Source organism: Macrotis lagotis, chromosome 3, assembly GCF_037893015.1.
Source record: "Macrotis lagotis isolate mMagLag1 chromosome 3, bilby.v1.9.chrom.fasta, whole genome shotgun sequence".
NCBI lineage: Eukaryota > Metazoa > Chordata > Mammalia > Peramelemorphia > Peramelidae > Macrotis > Macrotis lagotis.
In genome coordinates, this window is record NC_133660.1 from 95311618 (window position 1) to 95337898 (window position 26281).

General features: G+C 32.8%; 1 protein-coding gene across 1 annotated transcript in view; it reads left to right on the plus strand.

The window, feature by feature from the left end:
- SPOCK3 (SPARC (osteonectin), cwcv and kazal like domains proteoglycan 3) overlaps positions 1 to 26281 on the plus strand; it is a 740694-nt gene that overhangs the window by 692490 nt on the left and 21923 nt on the right. The window contains exon 8 of the mRNA XM_074227415.1: positions 16306 to 16527. Coding sequence (XP_074083516.1) covers positions 16306 to 16527 — 222 coding nt within the window. The remainder of the gene's footprint in view (positions 1 to 16305; positions 16528 to 26281) is intronic.

Sequence of the window (26281 nt, forward strand, 5' to 3'; positions counted from 1 at the left end):
AATATAAGAACCACAGTAAACGCTTATATACTTTTTTGACTGATTTACCCTGGATTCTGAGAACATGCAAAGGCTTCATAGTCAAGTCAAGGGAAAATCAGAAAAAGATATCAAGGCATCCAGGATTGGAATGCAGATGAATATCCAAAGAATGAAAAATATTCACATGAAGAGGAAAGGGGACAATTGCTTTAAAAGCCTACTGTATATGTACAGAAAACTGTATGTTTGTATTACAGATTTAAAGACATCTAAAGAAGATAGAAGCAAGAATAAGAGTACCAAGGAAGAGTAATGTGATAGTATTCTCCAACAATGTAAGGGTTGGAGGACCAGACACCATTCTATCAAAAAAAGTTACTGACCTTAATATCATTATAAATAATATTTTATTAGCGAGTCAGATTCTCTTGTTTGATCATTGATTGGTATTTGACCCATATTTTCTAATTGATGAAAGGTATGCACAGAAGAGTTTTACATTGTTTTATTTATTTATTATGGGAAACTAGGTGGTTCAGCTGATAAGAGTACTTGACCAAAAGTCAGCAATGTCTGAGTTAAAATTCTTTCTTAGAGACATCATTAAGTCTTTATTTCTCTTATTTCTCATTTGTAAAGTAGTAAAGAGTACCATTTACCTTCTGAGCTTCTTATGAAGATAAAAATGGGATAATATTTGTACAGTGCTTTGCAAACAATATAAAAGTACTATGCATGCTTTATATAGAGTATGAATCTGTCCCATGAATGAAATTGTGATAAAGGCTTTCTTTGTAATGAGGGTATTATTCAGAGCCCTAACCATAAGTGTCTTAGAAATATTTGATTTTACTTACATTTTACAGAAAAAAATGAGTCAGTTGCATGACTATACATGCCATTTTGCACTTGAGAAACCATCACAGCATTATGTTTCTTCTCCTTTGTTGATTCAAAACTGAAATGTTTGCTTTTCAAAATATAGTGATGGGGACTGAAAGGTTTCCTTATTCTTATGGATAACATAATCTATGCATTCACTCTTACATTTTATTTCAGCATGAAAATATTTGAATCTGCTGACCTGGTAGATCAGTGTGAGTGATTTGGCTAGATTGAATCATTTATCACATTTAAGAAAATTGTGTGCATATTTAATTCTGTATTTTTGAAATAAAGGGAAGCAGAAATATTGTCGGTTGAAAGCAAGAGAACCCTCCCTGACATCATAGGTGAAAAGGGGGGGGGGGGGGTAAAGACACCAAACTAGGGGAAAAAGTGAGATAGAAACATGGTTTTTTCATAGTTTGATAATTGGCCAACTAACAATCAATGAGTCAAATTGCATGAGTAAAATGAATATTTCAAAAAGTCACTAACTCTATGGGTAGTATATATTAATAAGAAAGAATTAACAGTCAAATACTGAGAGAAATTTGTTAAAGAGATAGAAACAGCATGAAAAAGAAGACCTACTCATGACAAAACTATGTTTCATATATATATATATATATATATATATATATATATATATATATATTATATGTGTATATATATATACATTATGTGGAGGCAGGAAAATAGCATTGATAATTGTTTCATTTTTTTGCTCTGTCTCTTTCTTAGTAAGGGGAGATTGGAGAGGGAGACAATAAATATTTATTTGCAAAAAAATAAAACTTAATTAAGTAAATTAAATAGACCCAAAACAGTTATCCATCAAATTAATATAAAGAGAAATGCACTGATCAAATTCAAAGGAAATTTGGGCCAAAGCTATATGAAACATTTACCTGAAAAGATTTTGCAAGTAATTTTACTTTTTGTTATTATTTTTCATTTTTATTCATTTGGAAAGAAAAGCCAATACTGGGTTATTGGTAATAAAATATAGTTGTTATCCCCCCCCACTTTCATGCTTTTTTCTTTTCTATTTCATTAAATTTTAGAATTTAACAAGGAAAGACTACCACACTAACTTCTGAAGAGCAGTTTGATCACAGGATGAAACAAGTCTATTTGTATGGGAATGTAGGCACTTAGAACCACAGAAAGATCTTTATCTTAGGGTAATGCACACATATTGAATGTGTTTAAATGATAAATGATAACCTAAAGTGGAATTCTTTTCACGTTTATATATTATCTCATTTAATCTTCCTAACAACTCTGTGAAGTAATTTTACAGGAATATTATCCTTATTTGATTATATAACTTGCTCATGACCATAAGGAGAATGAAAGTCAGAGAGACAGGGGCTGCATCCTGGTGATTTTTACTCAGTGAAGTACTTAATTTCACCATCTCACTTGGCCTCTTTAGAGGAGAAAATGAAAATAACACTTATGCTAGTTGGCTCATTTGAACCACACAATCTGAAAGATCTAGGAATACTAATAGATCAAATTATCAACCATAATTTCAGAAGACTGATGAAAAAGTTGCTTACCTTATAGCACAGAAATGATGGAATTATATGCAGAATGAGAAATGCATTCATGGAAATGACTGATGTGGAAATCTGGTTTTACTTGACTGATTTTATGATGTAAGGGCCCTTCCTTCCTTTTCAGTGGATAGAGGTAAAAATAAAATAATATAAATGTTTGATAATATTTTAAACATTATCTTAATAAAATAAGTACAGATAAGGTATTTCTAATTATATGAGAAAATAATTGTTTTCCACATGATTTAAAAAAAAATATTCCTTTGATTTCTTTCCTAATTGCATTTCATCTAGAAAACAGGCTGACATTTATTGAATCCTGGCTTACTTCCTGCAGGCAAGAGTGACCTTAGCAAAAATAGTTCTAAATCTTCTAGGCAAAACAGTTTCAGATTTCCAAGAATATGCAACTCATTGGAGATTCTATGATTATGCATACATGCTTTAGTGTCTAGGAAGCTTTTATGACCTGACTTGAATGTGAAAAGTGAATTTGGAGTGCATATTTTTTCAGTCACTGAGATACTGTAGAGGGACCTAGAACTTGTATCATAGATTATCTGTGAATCAGGAGATTAAAAGATACCCTTAAACTACTCTTACTCCTCTAATACTTCAGTTTACTCTCATAGCATTATTTAGAAGTTGTAGAGATTAAAACAAATAGTCTTCAGCAATTGTAAGTGTGGAATTGCTGTTTACTATTCAATTTTGAGAATTCACAGTCATCAGTTAGAACTGTAAGAACGATTGATCAGTTTAATTTTCCTGGTCAGTTTGCTTAGCTTATATTTTCCCTAAAGTATATGACCTTATTATTTTCCACAGTATAGCCCAATGACATTTGGTTAAGTGGATAAAAACAACTCTTGATGATTTCTAATAAGTGACCTCTAAGGGATTAGTTATCAGGGACTTTTAAGGAGAATGAACTTGTGGGCCCAGAAGCTGCCCCTCAGTGATGATTTACTAAGAAAAAAAGTTAAAAGAAAAAAGAAAATTGAAAGATGACTTTTGTCTTGCCTTTCCTCACATATTCCCTTTTATTCTTATCCTAAAGTTTGAAAGAGGTGTGAATGAGATACACACACACACACACACACACACACACACACACAAACACACAGACATATATACACAGAAACAAACATATTCCCTACAAACCTCCACCCAAAGGATTATTATTAAAGGTTGGCAATGAAAAACATGCGGGAAAAAAAGAATTTAAGTGATTGATCCAAGGTCATACAACCAGCATGAATGAGAATCAGGACATGAGACCAATTATCTATTCTTTTGTTGAATGCCAATTCCAAAAATAATAATGATGCTGAATAACAGTAATAACAATATACATGAATATTTTCCTATGCACCCCATCTCCTTTAGATGTGAAAATTTTATTGACCAGATTTTCTAAGATTCTACAAAAATTACCCCAAAGTCTTATAAAAACCAAAACAAAAAAAGAGTAAATCTGAATTTTTGATTTGGGAATCAGCTGTTCTAGAGAGAAGAGGGGTGTTCTTGAGTCAGAGAAAGAGGAGAATCATCTATGTGCACCCTAAAAGGGGAGGTACAGAAGACTGATATTTTGTTCCATGAGCTCTAAGACCAAATACATATTGCTCTTTTTGACATTTAATTCCTCTTCACAATCTGGTCTCTTCCAGTAAAGAGATACTATTCTTTCTGATACTTTTCTTTCCTCCATGTACTCTACAATCCAGCTTCATTGACATTCTTGTTTCATGCACATAGGAATCTGATTCTCCCACTCTGTCTCACAACTCTGCCTCACTGGACTCCTCAAGACTCAGTTTAAATCTCAACTGCTAGCTTACATTGACTGACCAATTACTTTTGATAAAAATCCCAAGGCTAAGCATTCATTGAATGGACAAAGCAAAGCTATGAAATAAGGAATCATTCTTTAGTAAAAAAGTAGGGTTTAAAAGGTTAAGTAACCTTTTCATTTCCTTCTTTGTGATTCCATTTAGGGTTTTCTTGGCAAAAATACTGAAGTAATTACACATTTCCTTCTCCACATCATTTTTACAGATTTGAAACTGAGCCAAACATGGTAGATAAGTTGACTTGTCTTTGGCCACATAGGTAGTAAAGAGTCTGTATCTAGAGCTGAACTTATGAACATGATTTCCTTTCTGGTATTCTATCCACTGGAATATATATCTTACAATCCCCACATAGAGGTGAGAGGAGTGTTATTGTAGCTCAGTGCTCAGGGACAAGAATGGATATAGAACAGAACAGTGTGGGTTAAGTCATCATCTTGAGTAGCTGATTCTTAGATCTCATTATAAATCACTACTTTTTCTCTTTTTATTTTTTAGAAATATTTTATTTATTTTTAGTTTTACAGTTATTCCCCCATTCTTGCTCCCCTCCCCCCAACCCCCACCAAAGGCATTCTGTTAGTCTTTACATTGTTTCCATGGTATACATTGATCTCAGTTGAATGAATCACTACTTTTTCTGCTGAGCATCAGTCCCACAGCACCAGTTTGCTGGACATTCCATAGGTGTCTCAAGTCCCAAATGTCCAAAACTAAACTCATAATCTTTTCTTATATATTCATTCCTCCTACCTTCACTGGTGTTGTAAAAAGCTTTGCAATTTTGATGTCATTTTTGACCTTTTCAATCTCCTTCCTCCCACATACTTAATCAGTTGCCTAATACTGTCAAGTTTACCTCCACATTTTTTTCTAGCCATAACCCTATATTTTCAATGCCCAGTGACGTTCACCCAGACTATTTCAATAGTCTCTTAATTGTTTTCACTGTCTCTATTCTCTCCCTTCTCCAATGAATACTCCATTTTCAGCACTCAAAGTAATGGTCCTAAACTAAAGGTCTGATGATTTCATTGTTCTGCTCAACAAACTTATAATTTATTATTATTTACTAAAATCAAATACAATTTTTTTTACATTTGACATGTTCTTTCTTTCCTTTCCAGGAATTTTTCACCCTACTTCTATCTTGCAATTTATGTTTGAATCCAGTTAACCTTTCCTGTAGACACCATTCCATCAGCCGCTTCCATACCAGTTATATAATCCCTCATCTACTTCATAGATTCCTTGCTTTCTTCATGTTCTCTTCATATTCCTTTCTTTTCTAGACAATTTATTTCCTAAAAGGGACAGAAAATGAGCAATTTGAAAATACAATTATATAGAATATGAGAAAAAAGTAGTCTTTCAAATAAAAAACATTTTTATTTATTTATTTTCATCAATAGGCACATTCCCACTCCCCTCCCCTCAGCATTGTTCATAAATATTTATGATAAATATATTGACAGATTAGTTATTTTGTTACGAGGGAAAGAGATATATGAGATAATTTTTGTAGTGTTCTTTAGATTCTGAAGGAGTTTTTTATGTATTTTGATTTGTTTTTCTTCCTCTGAATGGGGATAGCATTGTCCATAGCTGACCTAATTCAGTTGTCCTAGCTCTCTGAACCGCTGAGAGGAGCTGCTTCTGTCAAGGTTGTTCATACCACAATGCTTCTATTAATGTGTACATTGTTCTCTTGGTTCTATCCTTTAAAGGGATTGATGGGTCCAGTGTGAGTCTGTTTCCTTTGTATTTAAATTGTTTCCTTTTTTCTGCTTGCTTCACATAAAATTTCTGAGAGACTGTTATAAGTCTTAAAACTGAAGACAGAGTAATTCATGGTATCTCAGCAGACCACAGAACATGGCTTGTTACTCAAGCGTTTACTTCTGCAGAGCAGTCTCAAAAGCAGAGGAACAATTTCATTTAGTGAGATAATTGAAGGCTCCAGGATTAGAGCAGTTGACTTGTAGCACAGAATGTCCCCTAAAATGGCCATAGATATATAGAGGATGTCAGTTTAGAGTTATGAGTTACTCCTACTTGAATTGCTCATCCACCCCACAAACATTGTGTGATTGCAGCTTGAGTGTGATCCAGGTTTTTGGGTGTACTGGCACACTTTGATTATTCCTAATTTTACCTTCTCTTGAATAAATGTTACGTTATCACTAATCTTTCTTTTGTCCTCTTGCTAAATAATGTTTCATATTTGAGAGTTAATGATAAGACAATGACACATCGGGATAACAAATGAGCTGGACTTTAAAGGAACCTAAATTGTATGATGAAGGGTTAAGGAGGAACTTTAGATTGATTTGCATAAATGAGAAGTATACCTTTTGGGCTACAGAAGTCAAAGATGTAACTAGATTTATTGGTACTCATATCCTATTGTAAACACTCTCAACTTGTTTATTATAAAACATTATTAAACACATTAAAATCATGAGATTAGATTAAGGAGTGCATAGATGTAGCAGAGACCCATGGGTCTTATAAGTCCCGAGAAATTTGGCCTGGTGCTGTGAGTCCCAAAAATTCAATAAATCTAAGAGCTTCTTAAGGGTGAATTAATTACATGTTTGACCAATTATAGCAGATTAATTTATAAGTTCATAATTTTGTATGAACTGCTAGTGACAAATATTCAAATGGCCCTTGACAGAAAGAAGTGTGGACACTAGGGGCTCTACTCTTAGAGATGTTATGATATAATATGATTTCAGAGAAAAAAGAAATTATTAAAAAGAAATTTTATAAGTAAAAGGTAATTATACATAACACACAATGCTTTTAAAACAAGTTTTGTCCAAACAGTTCTTTAAAATAGGTATTGCATGCATATAGAAATTCATTACATATATACATATATTGTTGTTTTCTAATATTAGTCATGTTTGATTTTTCATGAACCCCATTTCAGGTTTTCTTGGCAAAGATTCTAAAGTGGTTTACCATTTCCTTTTTCAACTCCTTTTTAAATATTAGAAACTGAAGCAAATTAGGTTATATGACTTGCCCATGTTCACATAATATGTGTTCCATATATCCATGTGTGATTTTACATATGCTCTTTCCCTCTTTGTGTTACATACAACATATATGTCTATAGAGTGTGGACATTCCTCCAATGATTCATATTAGTAACTATCTTTAGCTTATTATATTAGAGTTGCTTAACAGAAATGAGAGATGAAGACTGGCTTGTGTTCATATAGAAAGTATTATAGGAGGCAAAACATAAATACAGTTTTACTGACTCTAAGATTGATTCTTTATGTAATAGGGCACATTTATTCCCTTTGTAGACATTGGTATTTTGCTTTTTTTGTTGAAAATATTGAGGATCATAAAGCTGAAGTGATTCTCCTAAAGTCACCCAACTAATGAGTATCTGAAGCAAAATTTGAGTTGAGTTTCCTCCCTCCAAACCTAGTGTTTCTATCAGTACTCCATACTTCCTCTAATAAACACATCTGTTCAAATCATTGTTGAATCCCAGATTTAGAGCTAGAAGGAACATGAGGAGCTCTTCAGGTTCAACCCTCTACTTTTACATAAGAGAAATCTAAAACAAAGACAGCTTAAATGACTTGTCTAAGCTCATTTAGTTAGTATATATTTAATGCATAATATTTCTCCCATGACAACTTTTATAATCCTTCTCTCATCTAATTTTCTCATTTATAAATGTTGTGATATAGCATCAATTATGAATAAATTAAAATTTCAATTTGATAAACTTAACCTTCTGCCCCCATTAACAGTTATATATTATATAATTTCTTTTTATCTCATTATTGTGTAGATAGGAGAGAGATTGATGTAATAATACTTTGTATATAATTATAATTATAATTATAATAATAATTATTATTATTATATGTCCAATCTCCCTTTCCAGGCTTCCTACACAAAATACCCTTTATATACTTCATCCCACAAGAAAGCTGTTCTTTTTTTGCTCTTCATCACACATGACAATCAGCCCTCTCATTTTTGTACCTTTGTATAGATTCTCCCTTATACCTATAATGAAATTCCTTCTCAACTCTGCATTTTGCAATTTGAAGTTTTCTTTCAAAGCCTACTTCACTTTCAATCTCCATGAGTCCTTTTCTGATCCTTCTCCTAGTACCTCCCTTCACCTAAAATGTGTATTTTTGCATATTTATTTCATCCCCCATTAGTTGTAAACTCTTGGAGGGCTAAGTCTATTGTGGTCTGGCCCTCTTTCTGATGTCTCTCCTTGTTTCTTTTTTTTGTGTGTGTTTAACACTATCAATCCATCAAGAGACAAATCAGTAATCTACATACTCTGTCTTTCTTATATATTTTTATGACAAATTCACTGTCTCCCATGATTCTAGAAGAGTAATTGAGGCTGAATCTAATTGGGAATTATATTGGGAATTTTGATTATTAATGATATGTCCTATTCCCTATGCAGAATCTGCAAAGGTGGTCCTCAGGCTTCAACACACTATTAATTTTAGGGTATAGACCAAAACTTATTATAGTTCAATGGAAAGTATATATTTGCTTTATATAAGCCATTTGCAATATTAGCTACTCAAGAAAGCATGTCTACAATAATTACCCACAAATCAATGACTTTCAATATCTAGTTTTTAACTTATATTGGAAACCAAAAAGGATAAACAGTTATCTTCTCTCCATAACTTATTTTACTACAATGTATATTGTTGTTTAATGAATGAGTTTTCGATGATTAGAAACAGAGATACTTAACAATCTCAAATATATTTGTTTTCCTGAGCTTTCCAAATGAAACATATATTGATCCACTTACTGCAGCTCATCTACTCTGTTTATTTCTACATAGGAGAAGAAAAATGGAGAGCTTAGGCAATTATGCAGGTAATATAGGCAGAAAAACAGCTGCTTTGTAAGAGAGCAAGAAGGAAAACAGGGGATGATGATTTATTCGAAATATATGATTCCAAAACTTTACTAATTTGCTTTTCATTTATTTGCTTATGGGAGAAATGGATTAAATATTTAATGGCACAACTCCTAAATATTCATTTCTTTGTAATGCTATGCAAGAAATGGTATAATATAGTGGATAAGGAACTAACCTTGGTGGCAGTAAGATTTGAGTTCAAGACTTGCCTCTGACACAAACTTGCTTTATGATTCTGTCCTTATCCAAAAAGATTAACATATAATTAGATAATATTTAACAAAAGTTAAAAAATAAAAACATGATACAGGGATGGCTAGGTGGCATAGTGGATAAAGCACCGACCTTGGAGTCAGGAGTACTTGGGTTCAAATCCAGTCTCAGACACTTAATAATTACCTACCTGTGTGGCCTTGGGCAAGCCACTTAATCCCATTTGCCTTGCAAAAAAAATTAAAAATTAAAAAAAAGTGATACAATGTAGATAATGATAGTTTATTATTTTCTAAGTCAAAATGTGTATCAAGATGATTCATTGAATTTGACACCACTTCTCTAGGCAACTCATCAAGACTTAAATTGCTAACCTCTATTAGTACAGTTTTCTCATCTGTGCATTTTTTGTATAAGTGACAACTTAGGATTAAGTTTGTATCATTGACCATTTAGAAATATCTTGTTCTCTGTATCAAGTATAAAAGATTCTCTCAGAATTATAGCATTTTTTGATTTGGAAGCAATTTTATAAATAATCTGGTATAATCCCTTAGTAATAGAAGAAAATTGCAATGATTTGAACAGTCACACATCTTGAAACAGTAAAAGATCATGAAAAGCAGAAGGGTCAGGTTGGTTTTACCATTTGCTATTTGAAGAATTTTGAATAAGTCATTTGATATCTCTGAATCTCAATTCCTCATTTATTAATTTTAGATTCTATAAATACATACATATATATCTATATATATATCTATATATATATATATATACATATGTATATGTAAAATCCAACTTATGCAACTTATGTAGAGGGCCAGTCCCTGGAAGTGATAGTCACATATCCTTGGTGATTTTTTTCATCAAAGATATGTATGCATTATTGCTCTTTGTATGGATCTGCTGGCTCACCAGTGAACCTTGACCTGGGATAATCTGTGGCTCCGGAGGTGGTTGTAAAAGGTTTTTCTCATAGAGAAGTATTCAGATTTCTAAGAACGAATATTATAAATTTACCTAGGAAATTGTGAAACTGGGTCTCCTTTTACTGGTCATTCTGGAGATAAGTTTTGGCTATAAAAAGTCTGAGTTTCCAAAAGTAAACTTTGTAGATTTTCACTTCCCAATCTTGCATGTTTGGGTATGTTTTTCTACCTGACTTGACTCTTGGAAGTTCATGTCTAGACCCACACCAGAGCTATTGAGGGTAATAAACTTGTACTTGTGAAAAAATATTTTATACCTAAAACACAATAAGAAAAAATAAGAATATTTATTTCAAAATCAAAATATCAGAAAGAAAACCTTAGAGCTAAAAGAAATATGAGAGACTGTCTAATCTAATTGGTTCATTTTACAGATTAGAAAATTGAAACCTGGAGAATTCTGTTAAATGACTTGTCCAGTGTCATGTACTTTGTAACAGGTTGAACTAGAATTTGAACCCAGATTCTCTTTCTCCAAATTCTATTCTCTTAACATGTCCTTGAGTTCTAAATCCTGAGATTGTATACTAAGGAGTAGCAATAGAACTAAACAATTAGCAGAAATCCCAGTTCCATCTTCTTTCTATGTCAAATAAGATACTTATTAATCCTTTTTTCCTATAGGTACCTTTCTCCACTCAGAAAATAAATTATATGGCCAACCAATGTCAGATATCTGGTAATGACCATCATCTAGAAAAATTAAATCAAAGTAACACATATAAGTGTGTGTGTAAATATATACATACATAAATACATACATATATATATCCAAACACATAGATAGGAGAGAGGGAGGGTAGGAAGGCCCGGAAGAGAGGGGAGAGGAGAAATTATAAATAGAAAATGAGCAGAACAATAAAATAATTATACAGTTCATCAAATGCTTAAGAAATTGGATCGAAAGAGAAGCTGAAAAAAATTAACATTGGGGAGACAAAGCTGGAAAAGAGATGCCAGACACCAGGAGCCATAAATGAATGACTGAGGCAATCCATTTCCTTAACCAAGGAAGATTTATACAGGTATTGCTAAAACACTAATAGTTGCCTAAACAAGATATTTGCAGGTAGAAATAAGTGATTGATATAAAATGTGAAGAGAAAGAGAGAAAAATAATTTCTTGACTTTTCCTGACCTTATCTACTTTATATTATAGCAAATGAAAGAGAATAGGAGGAGAAAATCAGAATTTTGTATAAAGGAGAAGCTTCCATGATTTTATTCCTCGAAGGGAAAATATTTTTTCAGGAATCGATAAATTACTCAACCACATCAACAGCTAAACATTTAATACAGGGAGCACAATTGAAACCACAAGTTGTCTTGAGTTTGAATTGGGTAAAGGAAAAATTGAATCTGGCATCAGATACTTACAAGCTTGGTGACCTTAGACAAGTCAGTTTTTCTCTATCTACCTCAGTTCCCTCACCTATAAAACAGGGATAGCAAAAATGCCTACCTTATAGGATTGGTGTTACAATCACATGAGATAACTGTAAAGTACTATTTTTGTGCCTGGAACTGATAAACTGCTATATGATTGTGAGCTATCACCATTATTATTAATAATAAATTTAGTTAGCCTTATCATGCTGGGCTGCTATAATATTTTTCATATGTTGCCTTTAGTTTCATTATGAAAATGACATTGTTGAAAGTTGATTTTTCTAAAGATTTGAAGAGAAAATCCCAGAACCTAGAATGTTGTCTCTTAGTAGTATAATTGGACTTGATGAATAATTATATAGCAGTATGCTTTCTATTGTAAGTTCTGTTTTGTATTTATTCAGTGTTGTGTTTAAAAAAAACTCATAGTCTGTAACTCTGAAAGTAGGAAATGACTATCTCTCATTGCATAATCAGAATAATGAATTATGCCCATAAGAATATTCATGCATCATTTACATATTAGAGTTAAAATTCAAGCAGCAGTAACTGTGAACCTTCTAGAATGTCTATCCTTTTCAAAAAAATCTACTGTTTTAAGTACTTAAATTATATATGATTGAATCATTTATAGTACCAGCCTCCCAGCCCATGCCAAGCATCTGCCTCCATCATCCAGAAAAACAAATAGCAGCAAAACTAATAGGAAACTAAAAATTCTCTATGTATGAGAAGACTTAAAATAAGAAAATTAAAATACAAGTATAAAAATGAAGGAAAAAATGGCTGTTATTTTTGGTATGACTTCAGGGAACAAAAACTCCAGGGTACCCTTGTTCCTTTAGCTCAATGTCTAAATGGCAAAATGTTTGTTAAGTAAGAAGATAGATTACTGAACTGTGGATTTTTCTGAAGGGTAGCTTCAATATTTGAAAATAAATTGTGGCATTAGTAGGCCAAATATATCAAGGAACAATAATAATAAAAAAATCACAAGACTATATTTTGTTAGGTAAATCCAGATCCCATCTTTCCCTTGAACACTAAAAGTGGAGTGATCCTTATCTACTCAATTCCTTGTATGCAAAGTCCCATGAATAAAGTATCCCTTGATTTAAATAGAACTCAGGCTTCCTGATTAAATTCATGTGTTGAACTAAAGCAGGCTCCTAGTAAATAAATTCTTTGATACTGGGAAAATGTTCTCATCCCAGAAATATCAAAAGCACCCAAGACATAAGCTAACACATGGAAGTTCATTTTAAAATGCTAGTTAGATTCTTTATATTTAAGAAATTCATGAAAAAAAATTTCAAAATAATAGTTTTAAATGAAGAAGTTCAAGTCAACAAAGTCAATCATCCTTCAATATTTCTAGTTTGACATTTTGATTTGTTCTTGTGGAACATGGTACAATACATATCATACATTGATAAGATCATAGACTACCTGAGTTGAAAGAGTCCTTTAGAATGCAAAAGTTCTCATTGTGCAGATAATGGAAAGAAAGAGCAAAGAAGTTGTCTTTTCCTGAATTAAAAAAAAAAAAATCTAGTGATTGGCAGAGTTTGGAACTATATCTAAATGTCCTTCATTCCTTGATTAGGACCATTCTCCTACATTATATTACCCTCTAAGTTATTTTGATATATAATTTCATGAAAATCTCATACCATAGTATAATTATTCATCCCTATTTTATATCCCTGGATCTAATATAACATTATTTACTGCTATCTACTTTTATGCTTTATGAGAAGACAGTGGGAAAGAAAAGCACACACATATGTATATGTGTATGTTCATTTTTATATATAAACACTTATATACATATATATTTATGGCAGTAGCTCTTTGTATTATATACCCACATGCATACATGCAAACACATATGACATTGGAAACTGAGAAACAAGATCATTATGTCCAAGGGAATCAAAATCCATTTTGTTGCTTTTCTTATCCAGTGAGAGAAAATGACTTCTGATACTAATAAAGAACCTGGACAAAAGATATTGCAAATTAATCTAATTGCTTAGTACATTTGAATCTGATCCTTAATACATTTGAATGTAACACTAGAATAACTCAGCTTTTTGCAAGCCCCAGAATCTTCCTTTGAAAAAATGAAACTTAAAATACCTGCACCACCTAATTTGCTGATTGTTGTAAGAAAAATACTTTATAAACATTAAAAATTAAAATTTTAAACCTTTAGATATCCATAAACTCTCACATATCAATGATTTTTTCCTTTTCTGTTCCTATTTGTGACACAGAGCTGAATTGTTACCACAGTATTTCAAGGATGCTTATTTTCTTTGTTTTGTACATTTAAAAATTTTATTTATTTAAGGCAATGTGATTAAGTGACTTACCCATGATCACACAGTTAGGCAATTATTAAGTATCTAAATTCGTATTTGAACTCGGGTCCTCCTGACTCCAGGGCTGATGCTCTACTGTACTACCTAACTGCCCAAGGATGGATATTTTCAGATAAGTCTCCAAGGATAGCTGTTTCTAATAAATGTCTCACTCTGTGACCAACTTGGTGAGAAGTCACTGGAATTTAACTTAGGCAAGTCCTCAAGTAACTGAGATACAGTCCATCACTGGGCCCATAGTGAAAACTCCATAAATTTATCAGAGTTTATATTCTGCTGATATACATCTATCAATCCATCCTTCCAACCATCCATCCATTCATTCATTCATCCATACATACCTTTATACACATTTACATGCTAACAAACAAACATACATACATACATACATGCATAAATTTATAAAAACCTCTTGGAACCTCCTATGTACACCTCTATGCCACCTTGCTCCACGAATTAAATATTAGTAGATTGTGGAAGGTTTCATTATTTTAGAACAAGGCAGCATGAAATATGGGCCAAATGCCAAGAATGGAGGGTAGAGAGACTTAAACTCAAAAGAATTAAATATAGAGAGTAAAAGAAACAGAACTAGGACCTAAAATATGTCACCCAATGAAAATCACTCATATCTTTTTAGCCATAATCAATTTAATTAAATTTAAGTTTACTAACTTTTGGTATTTCCAGTGTTAGGCACTATACTAAGGAGCATGATTATGATGATAGATAAATAAATAAACAAACAAACAAACAAATAAATAAATGCCATATCCTCAAGGGCTGCCAAAATGAAAAGCTTTATGAACCTAGAAATGCATATTTAAAGCATATGAAAAATATATGGAAAATAACTTCAGACTAAAAAGAGAGTTCTAGCAACTGATGAGATCAAGAAAGGCTGTTTTGTAGTATATGGTGTGAGTGAATGAGAGAGATAGACAGAGACAGAGAATTTTCAACATAAAGGAGCAGGCTCTACAAAGACATGGAGGTAGAATATGGGATGCTGTTTTCAGGGAAGGACAAGTCAGCCAAATTTGTTGGAGTATGAGCATCTATGATAGAACAAGTCTAAGATAAGTCCAGAAATACAAGATAGAATTCAATTATGGAGGGTAAATATCAGAAACATTTATGTTTTATTCTGGAGAAAATAGTTTCTGTAGGAAATGACACTGTCAGAGAAGCACTTGAGAAAAATCAATTTTGCATCTAGATGAACTGTTATTGTTATTGCCTAATCCCCAAGAGGAATATGGTACATAAAATGTTTTGTAGTGGTAAAAATTTAAAAGACACAGGAGATTTTAAAAACTTAACATACTCAAAATAATTCTGTCTCTGGGGAGAAGAAAATAAAATGAGGTAAACTGCATTGTTATAAACCTACCAGAAATTTGGATTTTACTTAACATGTTGCAGATTACTCATTTTCAGAAACTCATGTAGTGGACAATGAGGAATTAGAATAAATGAAAAGAATATTTTATTTCCAAAATGTTACATGTTGTATTCCATAAATTCAAAATAAAATCAATAAAAATTTTAAAACATTTAAACATAGAGGTGTCAAAACTTTTTAAAAATAGGAAATGTATTATATAAACTGAATATCTATAACTATATAGGGATATGTAGATGTATAGGAACACATACACAGGTGTATGCTCACACACACATATACACATGTGTGCGTGTTTGTAGACACTGATCTTATCTATGATCACACAACCATTGTTTCATTGGCAGACCTTGAATTCATCTCCTTTTCCTTCAACCCCAGCTCTTTAGTAGTATAACATGCTGCCTCTCATTTTATCTGTGTGCATGAGAGGGGTGATATGGTATACTTACTGCGTCTAGAGAGCCTCAGACACATAAATGTCACATTCATATATATGCATATGTATTTATGCGTACATATAGACATGTGTAATTCTGTATTCCTGAGCCATGATGATTCTCAACTGGCTTCGAAACCAGAAAGTTTCAGCTGTATACTGTCTATTGAAAAACTTTTTAAATTATTAGTCTGAACAATAGTTTTTCTTTGGCTATAGTGAACCCTGATCACTCTGTCTCTTTCCTCTCCAGGATTTGATACCAGCATTTTGCCCATTTGCAAGGATTCCCTTGGTTGGATGTTTAATCGACTTGATACAAACTATGACCTCCTATTGGACCAGTCAGAACTCAGCAGTATTTACCTAGATAAGAATGAACAATGCACCAAAGCGTTCTTCAATTCGTGTGACACATACAAAGACAGTCTGATATCAAACAACGAGTGGTGCTATTGCTTCCAGAGACAACAAGGTAAGGGATGAGCTTAACTTCCAGGTGCAAATGTTTAACCATCATCTGCACCTTCAACTGGTTCATGGCTATATAAAGATTTCAGTGTGCAGTAAGTTTCATTGGCTGTTGGTCATTTCATTCTTTAGTCTTTGACCTATATTGAAAAAAGTAATAAACAGTTTCACAGGAGAAAATAAGTTTGCAGGAAATGTAGGAAATGCTAAGTAGGTAGAAAAATAATAATTGATATTTTTATTAATGTATTTCATTATGTTTTCCATTAAGAACCCCTATCCCCCAAGAAGCTCAGAGAGATGAGACCTATTTTTTAAATAAAATCATTAAAATTAATTCTCTTTCTGTTTTGCCCACAGTATATATAAATACTTTTTATTACTATGCTGTGGAGTTATAATGCTCTATTTTGTTATCCTATTAAATGAGCTGAGTGAACCACAACGTTCTCCATAAAGTTATTTGCACTCATTGGCTTTAAAATGAATGGCTGCTTGTAATGTTTCCATGATAGGCCTTTTTTGGTGGTGGGAGTTATGCTGGGGGCTAGTGGAATATTTACCAAAAGGAAATCTCATAAAAGAACCGGGCTCACTACACAAGTGAAGGAATTGTGTTCATGCTTCATGCTGACCACTTTAGTGGACACACACACATACGCACAGAAAACATGAACTGACAAGGTTTCCTTTCCTTTTCTGGTTCTTGTCCTTCATTGTCAAAGAAGACCAAAATGATTTCACTATGTTTGAGACAAATGATAGCATGTCCATCTGTAGCTGATTAGACCAATACAAATTCAGAATCTTCCACCACAGTGGGGGCACAAATAGTCCTTGTGAAAACCTGGGGTGGGTACACTAAACTTACATATATATATATATATATATATATATATATATATATATATATATATATATATATATATATATGTATATATATATATATGTATATATATATATATACATATATATATATATATATATATATATATATATACATATATCCCATTTTCTTTGAGTTGCTTCAATTCTACCTCCTTTGTAGAGCACAGTACCCTCACTGATGAGAGCGTGCCATGTTGGGTGAGCCTGGATCAGTGTGTCCCATGATCTGCAATAATTCTAAAGTTCTCCAATAAGACCTTTAGGGTGCCTGCACATCTTTCAGATTCACTAATTACAGAACCTTCAGTGTGCCACTTCTCAAAATTTTATCTATTTACTTTCCATAGATTCTGTACCTACTTATATTCCATCATGTTGTACTATCCAATAAAATGCAATTGCCTTGAGGGCATCAATTTTTCAATAGACCAAAGCAGTTATTAAGTACCTGTGGTTTACCAAACACTATTCTAGGTAATGAAGTTATCAATAGAAAGACTGGAAGAATATATACTTGGTTCAGTTTTATCTTCGGAATCACTGACGACTGGCACCTTCTAAGGACTTAACATATATTTGTGGATTGATGGGTAACAAATGAGAAAAATAAGTCGATGTGCATAGTTAAATTAAAGAATCTGAGCACTGAGATTCATGCTGAGATAAAAGGAAATATGAAAGGTTTTCTAATGGTATCATAGGAAACCAACTAGACAATGCTCTGAATATCCATTAAATCTCATTCCAGAGTTTTCATAAAAAGAACATTTGAAAAGATCTTCAATGATACATCTACTATTGTTCTTGTGCTTTTATATCATGCAAATTTCCTTGGCTGCTAAAAGCACATTCAAAGCACAGAAAACTGTTAATGCTACTCAAACTTATGCCGAACCATAGAAAACCAATAAATTGTAAAAGTCATTTGAATATATTACAATTTTACAAGATCATCTCTCTTCCATACAGTATTAATAATGGCATTATGATTAGTGAAGCAATGATTATACATAAAGGAATCAATATTGCTTCAGTGATGTTTAGAGAGGCGATTTACATTAGTCAAAACCCTTAAATCACACAGACAATCCACTGTAATGGATTTCTATTCCAGATGTTTGGGGGGGGTATTTTTATAATTCTCTCAAGCTACATGCTTATTTCAGTGAGTGCTATTGACAGGTAATATTGAAAGGAATGTCAGAACTAAATATAGAAATGATATATAGTCCTTATATTTGTGGTCACCCTTAATACTTTAATATTTCAAAAGAGGTTCAGGTATTTTACTATGTTGACAAGTCTGAATTCTTTTTCTATACAAATAGATAAAGATGTTTTTCATAAAATATTTCAACATTGTATAACCACTTTGGTTCTATTAACCAATTGTTCATAAAACAACATCAGCAATATCTTCTCAGTGTGCTTTATGTAAGTACTTTACTAGTCACATTAGCATTACCTCTTACAAACCATTTATTCATGAGGACCTAGTTTACTTAATGATACCCAGTGAACTGAAAAAGTTTATACCCCTCCTAAAATGCCTGGGAGAATCCAACTCATTACATTTTTTGCTTTCATCTACCAGACAAAGTTGCAAAAGACATTTTAAGATAATTGAATAACTTTCTTGTTACCTTCTCATTTCCACAGGAATTCCTTTTTAGTTAAATAAAGTGTTTATTTTAAAAGGGATCATTCATGCCATTTATAAATGACAAGTCCAATTTTTCAAATTTGTCGCCTCATAAAGGAATGAATCTCATTCAAATCGACTTACCCCATAAAGTATTACATTTTCTGTTCCAATGAATTTTTATGAAGAGTTCGAGAATCCATGTTAATAAACTTTAAGATGGTTTCAAATTGTATTTAGAGTATTGGAGTTGAAGGTCAAGGATATGAGTTCAAATAATGTAGCTGTCATTTATTTTTTCTTTTATGCTGGGGAGATCTCTAAACCATTCAGGGACTCAGTTTTCATCTATAAAATAGAAAGTTCATGACCTAGCTAGATGTAAATCTATCATTATCTGAACTGAGGAAGACTAATCAAACATGAATAAAATATGTAATAGAACATTCTATCAAGGAATTTATATTTGAAACTGACAAACTAATTGCTTGAGTTGTTAAGAGTGAAATTTTGAACTATAGGTATATTTTTGCAAAGAAGATAAAAAACAATAAAGTAATGGTATAAATTTTGCAGTTGTTCCTTTGCTTCATAGATGAAGAGGAGAACATGAAATATAAGTAGCATGCATATTAAATATATGTGGGTATGTATGTTTTTCATGTGTATGTATACAAAAGTATGACACTAATATTTAAAAACTGCTGAATAGTCTACACAGTGATCCCTAATGACTAAAGAGGAGTATCACTTCATTAATATGAATTTATGTAGAGAATTTTTTGTCTTCTGTCCTGAAAATATTTGCTTTATTGAATCTTTTAATAAATTGTATAAAATTGAGTAAGACACTCTAAGATTCAATAAAGAATACACAACAGTATTTGATAGATATTTCTAGATGAAGTTTGCAAAGTTTTATCTTCATATCTCTTTTGAGCCTCCTAGCAAACATGTGGTAATAGGTATTCCAAGCATTATTATCCCAATGTTAAAGATGAGAATACTCTTGTTTATAGAGAGTAACTGGTCACACATAGTAAATATCAGAGTAGGATTTGAACCTGTTTTTTTTTTCCCCAATGACAGCATGGTAGAAGCAGGCAAAGAATTGGGAGAGCACAATTAAAGAGGTGAACAGATGCCATTAATCAAAATTTGCATTTCATAGTTAAACACAGTCTTTCCTCATCATTTGAAAGTTAAGATACACAGGACCCCTGAAAATAATTCTAGAACCAACCCCAAATTATTATTTTCAACAATTCTAACCATATCTATTTAACAAACAAAATAAGTAAAGACAACACTCAGCACCTATATTAATAAAAAAAGAGCTGTAGTTTCTTCAGGAGAGAGAATGGTCTCTCACATACTAAGCAGAGTCTTCACAGTTTCGTCATGGATTTTAGTCTACAAAATGCCAAAAAGCAGAGAATACAGAGAAGTCTAAATGTTAGAGAGACAGTGTACATAGCCATAATTCTTAGGGACACTGAAATTTTTAATAAAATTCCACTGTTCATAAAAAAAGTATGTATGTATGTATGTATGTATGTATACTTATTTATTTTTGTTTTTGCAAGGCCATGGGGTTAAAGTGACTTGCTCAAGATCACACAACTAGGCAATTATTAAAGCTAGATTTGAACTCAGGTTCTCTTGACTCCAGGGCCAGTGCTCTATCTGCCTATGCCACCTAGCTATCCCTGTCTGTATACCTCTAATAGTAAATGATAAAAATAGATTAATAATATATATTATTTATGAGTTACTTTTTAAAATTCTCTTTATATCTGTACTGTATCTTCAAATCACTCACTTAATTATCTTTGACCAACCAAAACCATGAATGTCAAGGGATGACTGCATCATTAGTTAAGTTTCAGAATCTCCCAAGAAGCTAAAGGAATCAGAGAAGTCCTAAGAGAATAGTAAAGGGAAAGTATAATAACTGGATTTTAGCTCAAAATCATTTCTGTGCTTCTCTGTGTGAAGAACATCACTTAATCCTGGAGGTGAAACAAACGTTTGTCTTTCAAATAGATCCAAGTATGCAGAAGAAATTCCTTGAGTTGGCAAGATGTATTTCAGGTTTTCTTCTTACCATCTATATTTCTTCTTTTATATTGTCAAGCTTTTTGATGAGATTTGCAAATTTATGCTTCTAAGGCAGATACATTGTAATTAACTGCCTACCAAAAACTGGATCATGGATTACCGTCACCTCTAGATAGCTCATTGGCAGTGGGTTGAAGTATTAGGCATCAATCATATACACATAATGCCAAGAATATTTTTTTCTTGTATCATAATAAAAAGGAAAAAGACATCTAAATCTCTAATCATCCTCTGCCTAGTCAATGATGCCATGAATTATTTGACTTTCATAGAGGATTAGTATGAAAAATGTGATTGGATAATTATCCAAAAACATTATAGTTTTTCTAATTTGTTTTCTCTTGGGGAAGATAAGTGATTCAGTGGAATAAGGTAAGGGGCCTAGACTCAGAAAGACTCATCTTCCTAAGTTCAAACCTGACCTTAGACAATTACTAGTTGTATGTTCCTAAACAAACCCTTAATTCTGTTTACCTTAGTTTTCTCATCTTTAAAATGAGCTAGGAAATGATTTGCCTAGAAAAATCCAATTGGTGTCAGGAAAAGTGAAACAAAACTGAAATTAACTGAACAGCAGTATTTATTTTCTCTTGTCCAAGAAAGACACAGGTGCCATATAATTCAGCTTTGAAAAGTCTAAATTAGGTAAATGGAAGGAAAATGTGGATTTTAAATTATAATAAGTCAATAAGTTTATCAAACCAAAGTAATATATTTAGAGAGAGAGGTAGTGTTGCTTAGGAGATAGAGAAATGTTACAAAGATAGGAAGGCATGGTTTCAAGTTCTACCTAAAACAGAGGTTGACTGTATGATTTTGGACTAATCACTTAATCTATTAAGGTTCTGAGAAATCCTCTGTTACTCTAAGTTATAGAAAAAAAAATGCCTATCCCTATTAATATAGAGTAATGAATTCATAACTCTATGCCAATGAAATCCAAGTCCCAACACTTTATCTTATATTTTACAGAGGAAATCAATATATTTTCTCACTTATTTGGCGGCTGCTAGTTGGTAGGATAGAGCACCAGACCTGGAGTCAGGAGCATCTGAGTTCAAATTTTGCTTCAGATGTTTAATGTATGATCTTGGGCAAGTCACTTAACCCCACTGACTTACAAAAACAAAACAAACAACAAACAAAAATAACAACAACAAAAACTATCTCATATAAAGATGTCATTATTTTCTGCAAAATCAACAGGTCCTATAGATCTGTATTTCATATCTTGAAAAAAAATGAGTATTACACTTGCTGTATTTTTATCTAGTTTCTTCATTAGAAATTCTATTGATCAAATGTCTCATTAGAAAGAGAATTACATGACATAGAGGATTCATAGTAAGAATTAGGTTCAAAACCAACTCTGCTATTGATCAACATTTTGACTATGGATGAGTAGAAAAGAGTGAAAACTTCAGTTACTCCTGGCCCAAAGCCCAGGCCAAGAGGGAGTGTCTATATCATACCACTCTGGAAGAACTAAAAACTTACAAAGCACTAGAACTAGCTCTAAAAACATCAGCAAAAAGAAGAGAAGCAGAGTCCAATGTTATTGTAAAGGCAAAAATCAAAAAATTGACTGAAATAATGAGGAAACAACAGCCAAAGTACCTAACCATAGAAAGTTGCTGCAGTGACATGTAAGAGCAAAACACGAACTCAGAATAAAACAACAGTGTTGAAACAGCTTACATGCAAAGCCTCAAAGAAAAATGAAAATTGGAAAATTGGTCCCAGGCAAAAAAAAAATCATAGAAGAGCCAAAAAAAGATTTTTAAAATTAAATAGATAGATGAAAATAGGAAAATAGAGAGTGATGCAAGAAAATCAACGAAAAAATATCAATACCTTAAAGGAGACATAAAAAACAATGCTGAAGAAAGTTAGAAAAAGGATCCAATATTCAAATAAAGAGAAAAAGTTCTTAAAAATCAGAATTGGCCAAATGGAAAAGGAGGTTAATAGCTTAATGAAGAAAGGTCCTTATAAAATTAGAAATGGGAAAGTGAAAACCAATGATTTCCATCAAAAACAATAAAATAAAATCAAAACAATGGAAAATAAAGGTATACATTGGGAAATAACTGACCTGGAAAATAGACAGTACTAATATAAAAGTTATTTGACTTCCTAAAAATCACTTTCAAATTAATAAAAAGCCTAAATATCATCATTTCAGTAATTATTAAGGAAATTTACTTGAAATCCTAGAATCAAAAGGTAAAATGGAAACTGAAAAAAATTGCCTCCTGAAAGAGATAGCAAAATAAAAACTTCTGGGAATGTTCCAGAGCCAATTCCAGGAGAAAGTACTGCAAGTAGTGAGAAGAAACAATCAACTAACTGAAGTCATAGTCAGCATAGGTGAAGATTTAGCATATTTTATATAAAGGATAAGATGTCTTGGAATATGGTATTCCAACAATTACAAAACACTTTTCACACAAAGGCAGATCTAAACAACTGGAAAAATGTCAATTGCTCATGGTTAGATTGATATAATATTATAAAAATGACAATTCTACCCAAATTAAATTACCTGTTCAGTGCCATACCATTCAAATTACCAAATAACAAATTTACTGAGCTAGAAACAATAGCAACCAAAGGTCAAGAATATCAAGGGAACTGATGAAAACATGTAAAGGAAAGTAACCAAGCTCTTCCAGATATAAAACTATATTTTAAAGAGGCAGTCCTCAAAACTGTGTGGTACTGGTTAAGAAATAGAGTAATGGGCCAGTGGATTAGCATTGATTGGTTCTTGTCTTGCATTATAAAAGAAGACCAAAATAACATACTATGTTTGAGATCAGACCAATATGAGCTCGGAATGATCTACCACAGGTTGGGCACATAAAGTCCCTGTAAGCACCTGGGGTGGATACTCTAAACTTACAGATGTCAAATATCCATTGAGCTGCTTCCATTCTGACTTCCTCATAGAGAACAGCACCTTCAGTGATGAAGGCATGCCATGCTGAACAGTCCTGTGCCAGCGTCTCCCACGCTGTACAATAGATTATGAAGTTCTTCAATGAGACCTTCAGGGTGTCTTTTGATCGCTTCTGCCAACCTCCTTGTGAGCACTTGCCTTATGTGAATCCTCCATAAAATAATTTTTTTGGCAAGCATATGTCTGGCATTCTAATAACATGTCTAGCCCATCTCAGTTGCACTCTCTGTAAGTAATGTTGGAATGCTAGGCAATTTAGCTTGAGAAAGAACTTCAGTGTCTGGTATCCTCTTCTGCCAGATGATTTTTGGAATCTTCCTAAAACAATTTATTTTAGTTTTTTTTTTAATTTTCATTTACTTATTTTGAATTCCACAACCTTTCTCCAATCTTGCTCCCCCCATCCCCCACAGACCGGAGTTCTAGTCTTTACATTATTTCTACAGTATACATTGATCCAAGTTGAATGTGATGAGAGAGAAATGATATACTAAAGGTAATAGTTTTTGGTCTCTGTTCAAACTCAACAATTCTTTATACATTGCTAAAATATTCTTTTTTAAGAGCAAACATAATACCCCTTCCCTACAAAAAAATATAAAAGTTCTTGAGAAATAAAGTAAAAGAAAGAGAAAAAATGTGTTTCAGTCTGTGTTATGATACCAACAACTCTGTCTGTTGGTGGATCACATTCTTTATCATAAGTCCATCACAGAAGCCACCTCCATACTTTTCCACAATTGCCACCACTGACTGTAACTCACTCCTTCCATTCCTCTCCACTACCATATACTATATTTTCTCTCTCCCTTCACCCTGTCCCTCTAAGGCAGCAAAGTGATGCAATGGACAAAGGACCGGCCCTGGGGCCAAGCCCACATACCACCCCAGAGACCTAGCATGCACCCAGCCCCATGTTCCCAGACAGGCCACCCAATCCCAATGCCTTGCAAAAAAGTAAAATAAAAAACTGATGTGTTATATCTAACAATTCTCTCCCATGATCTACCCTCTCCTCCATCACCCACATCTCCCCTCTTCCCCCATCCCCCTTCTCTCATCCTTACTCCAGATGTCTATAATCTATTGAATGTGTATCCTATTTCCTCTCTGAACCATTTCTGATAAGAGTGAAGGTTAACTCACCCCCCTTCCACCCTTCCATATCATTGCAAAAAATGTCTTTTATATGAAGTATCTTAGCCTATTTCACCATTCCTTTCTGTTAATCTCAGTACATTTTCCTTTTAGCTGTTGATTCCATTATTACAATATATTATATTTTCAAATTCAGCTCTCTCATGTGCTTCATCTATAAAAGCTCCTTCTACCTACTCTACCAAAGGAGTAGGCTCATATGAGCATTATCAGCATCATTTTATTATGTAGGAATGCAAGTCCCTCAAAATTTACCCTTCTCCTCTGCTCTCTATCCTCCAACTGAGTCCTGTATTTGAAGGTCAAACTTTCTGTTCAGCTCTGGTCATTTCAATAGGAACATTTGAAATTCGTGTTTCATTGAAAGTCCATCTTTTCCACTGGAAGAGGATGTTTTGGATAGCTCGTTCTTGGTTGCATTCCAAGCACTTTTGCCTTCTGGAATATTATATTCCAAGCCCAATGAGCCCTTAATATATTTGCTACTAAACCTGTGTTACCCTGACTGCAGCTCCACGATATTTGAATTGTGTCATTCTAGCTGCTTGTAATATTTTCTCTTTGACTTGGGGGTTCTGTAACTTGGTTATAACATTCCTGTGGATTGTTTTGTTTGGATCTCTTTCCAGGGGAGATTATTGGATTCTCTTAATTTCTATTTTACCCTCTGCTTCTAGAATATCAGGGCATTTTCCCCATAGGAATTATTTATAAATGCTATCAAGGCTCTTTTCCTGATCATGACTTTCAGGTATGCCAATAATCTTTAAATTAACTTTCCTGAATCTGTTTTCCAGAATAGGTGTTTTTTTCATTGAGATGTTTCTCATTTTCTTCTAATTTTTCATTCTTTTTATATTGAAGTATTGTGTCTTCATTTCTCATAAAATCATCAGCTTCCTTTAGCTTCATTCTACATCTGAAGGATTTGTTTTCCTCAGAGAACTTTCTTATCTCCGTTTCCATCTGGCCAATTCTGCTTTCTAA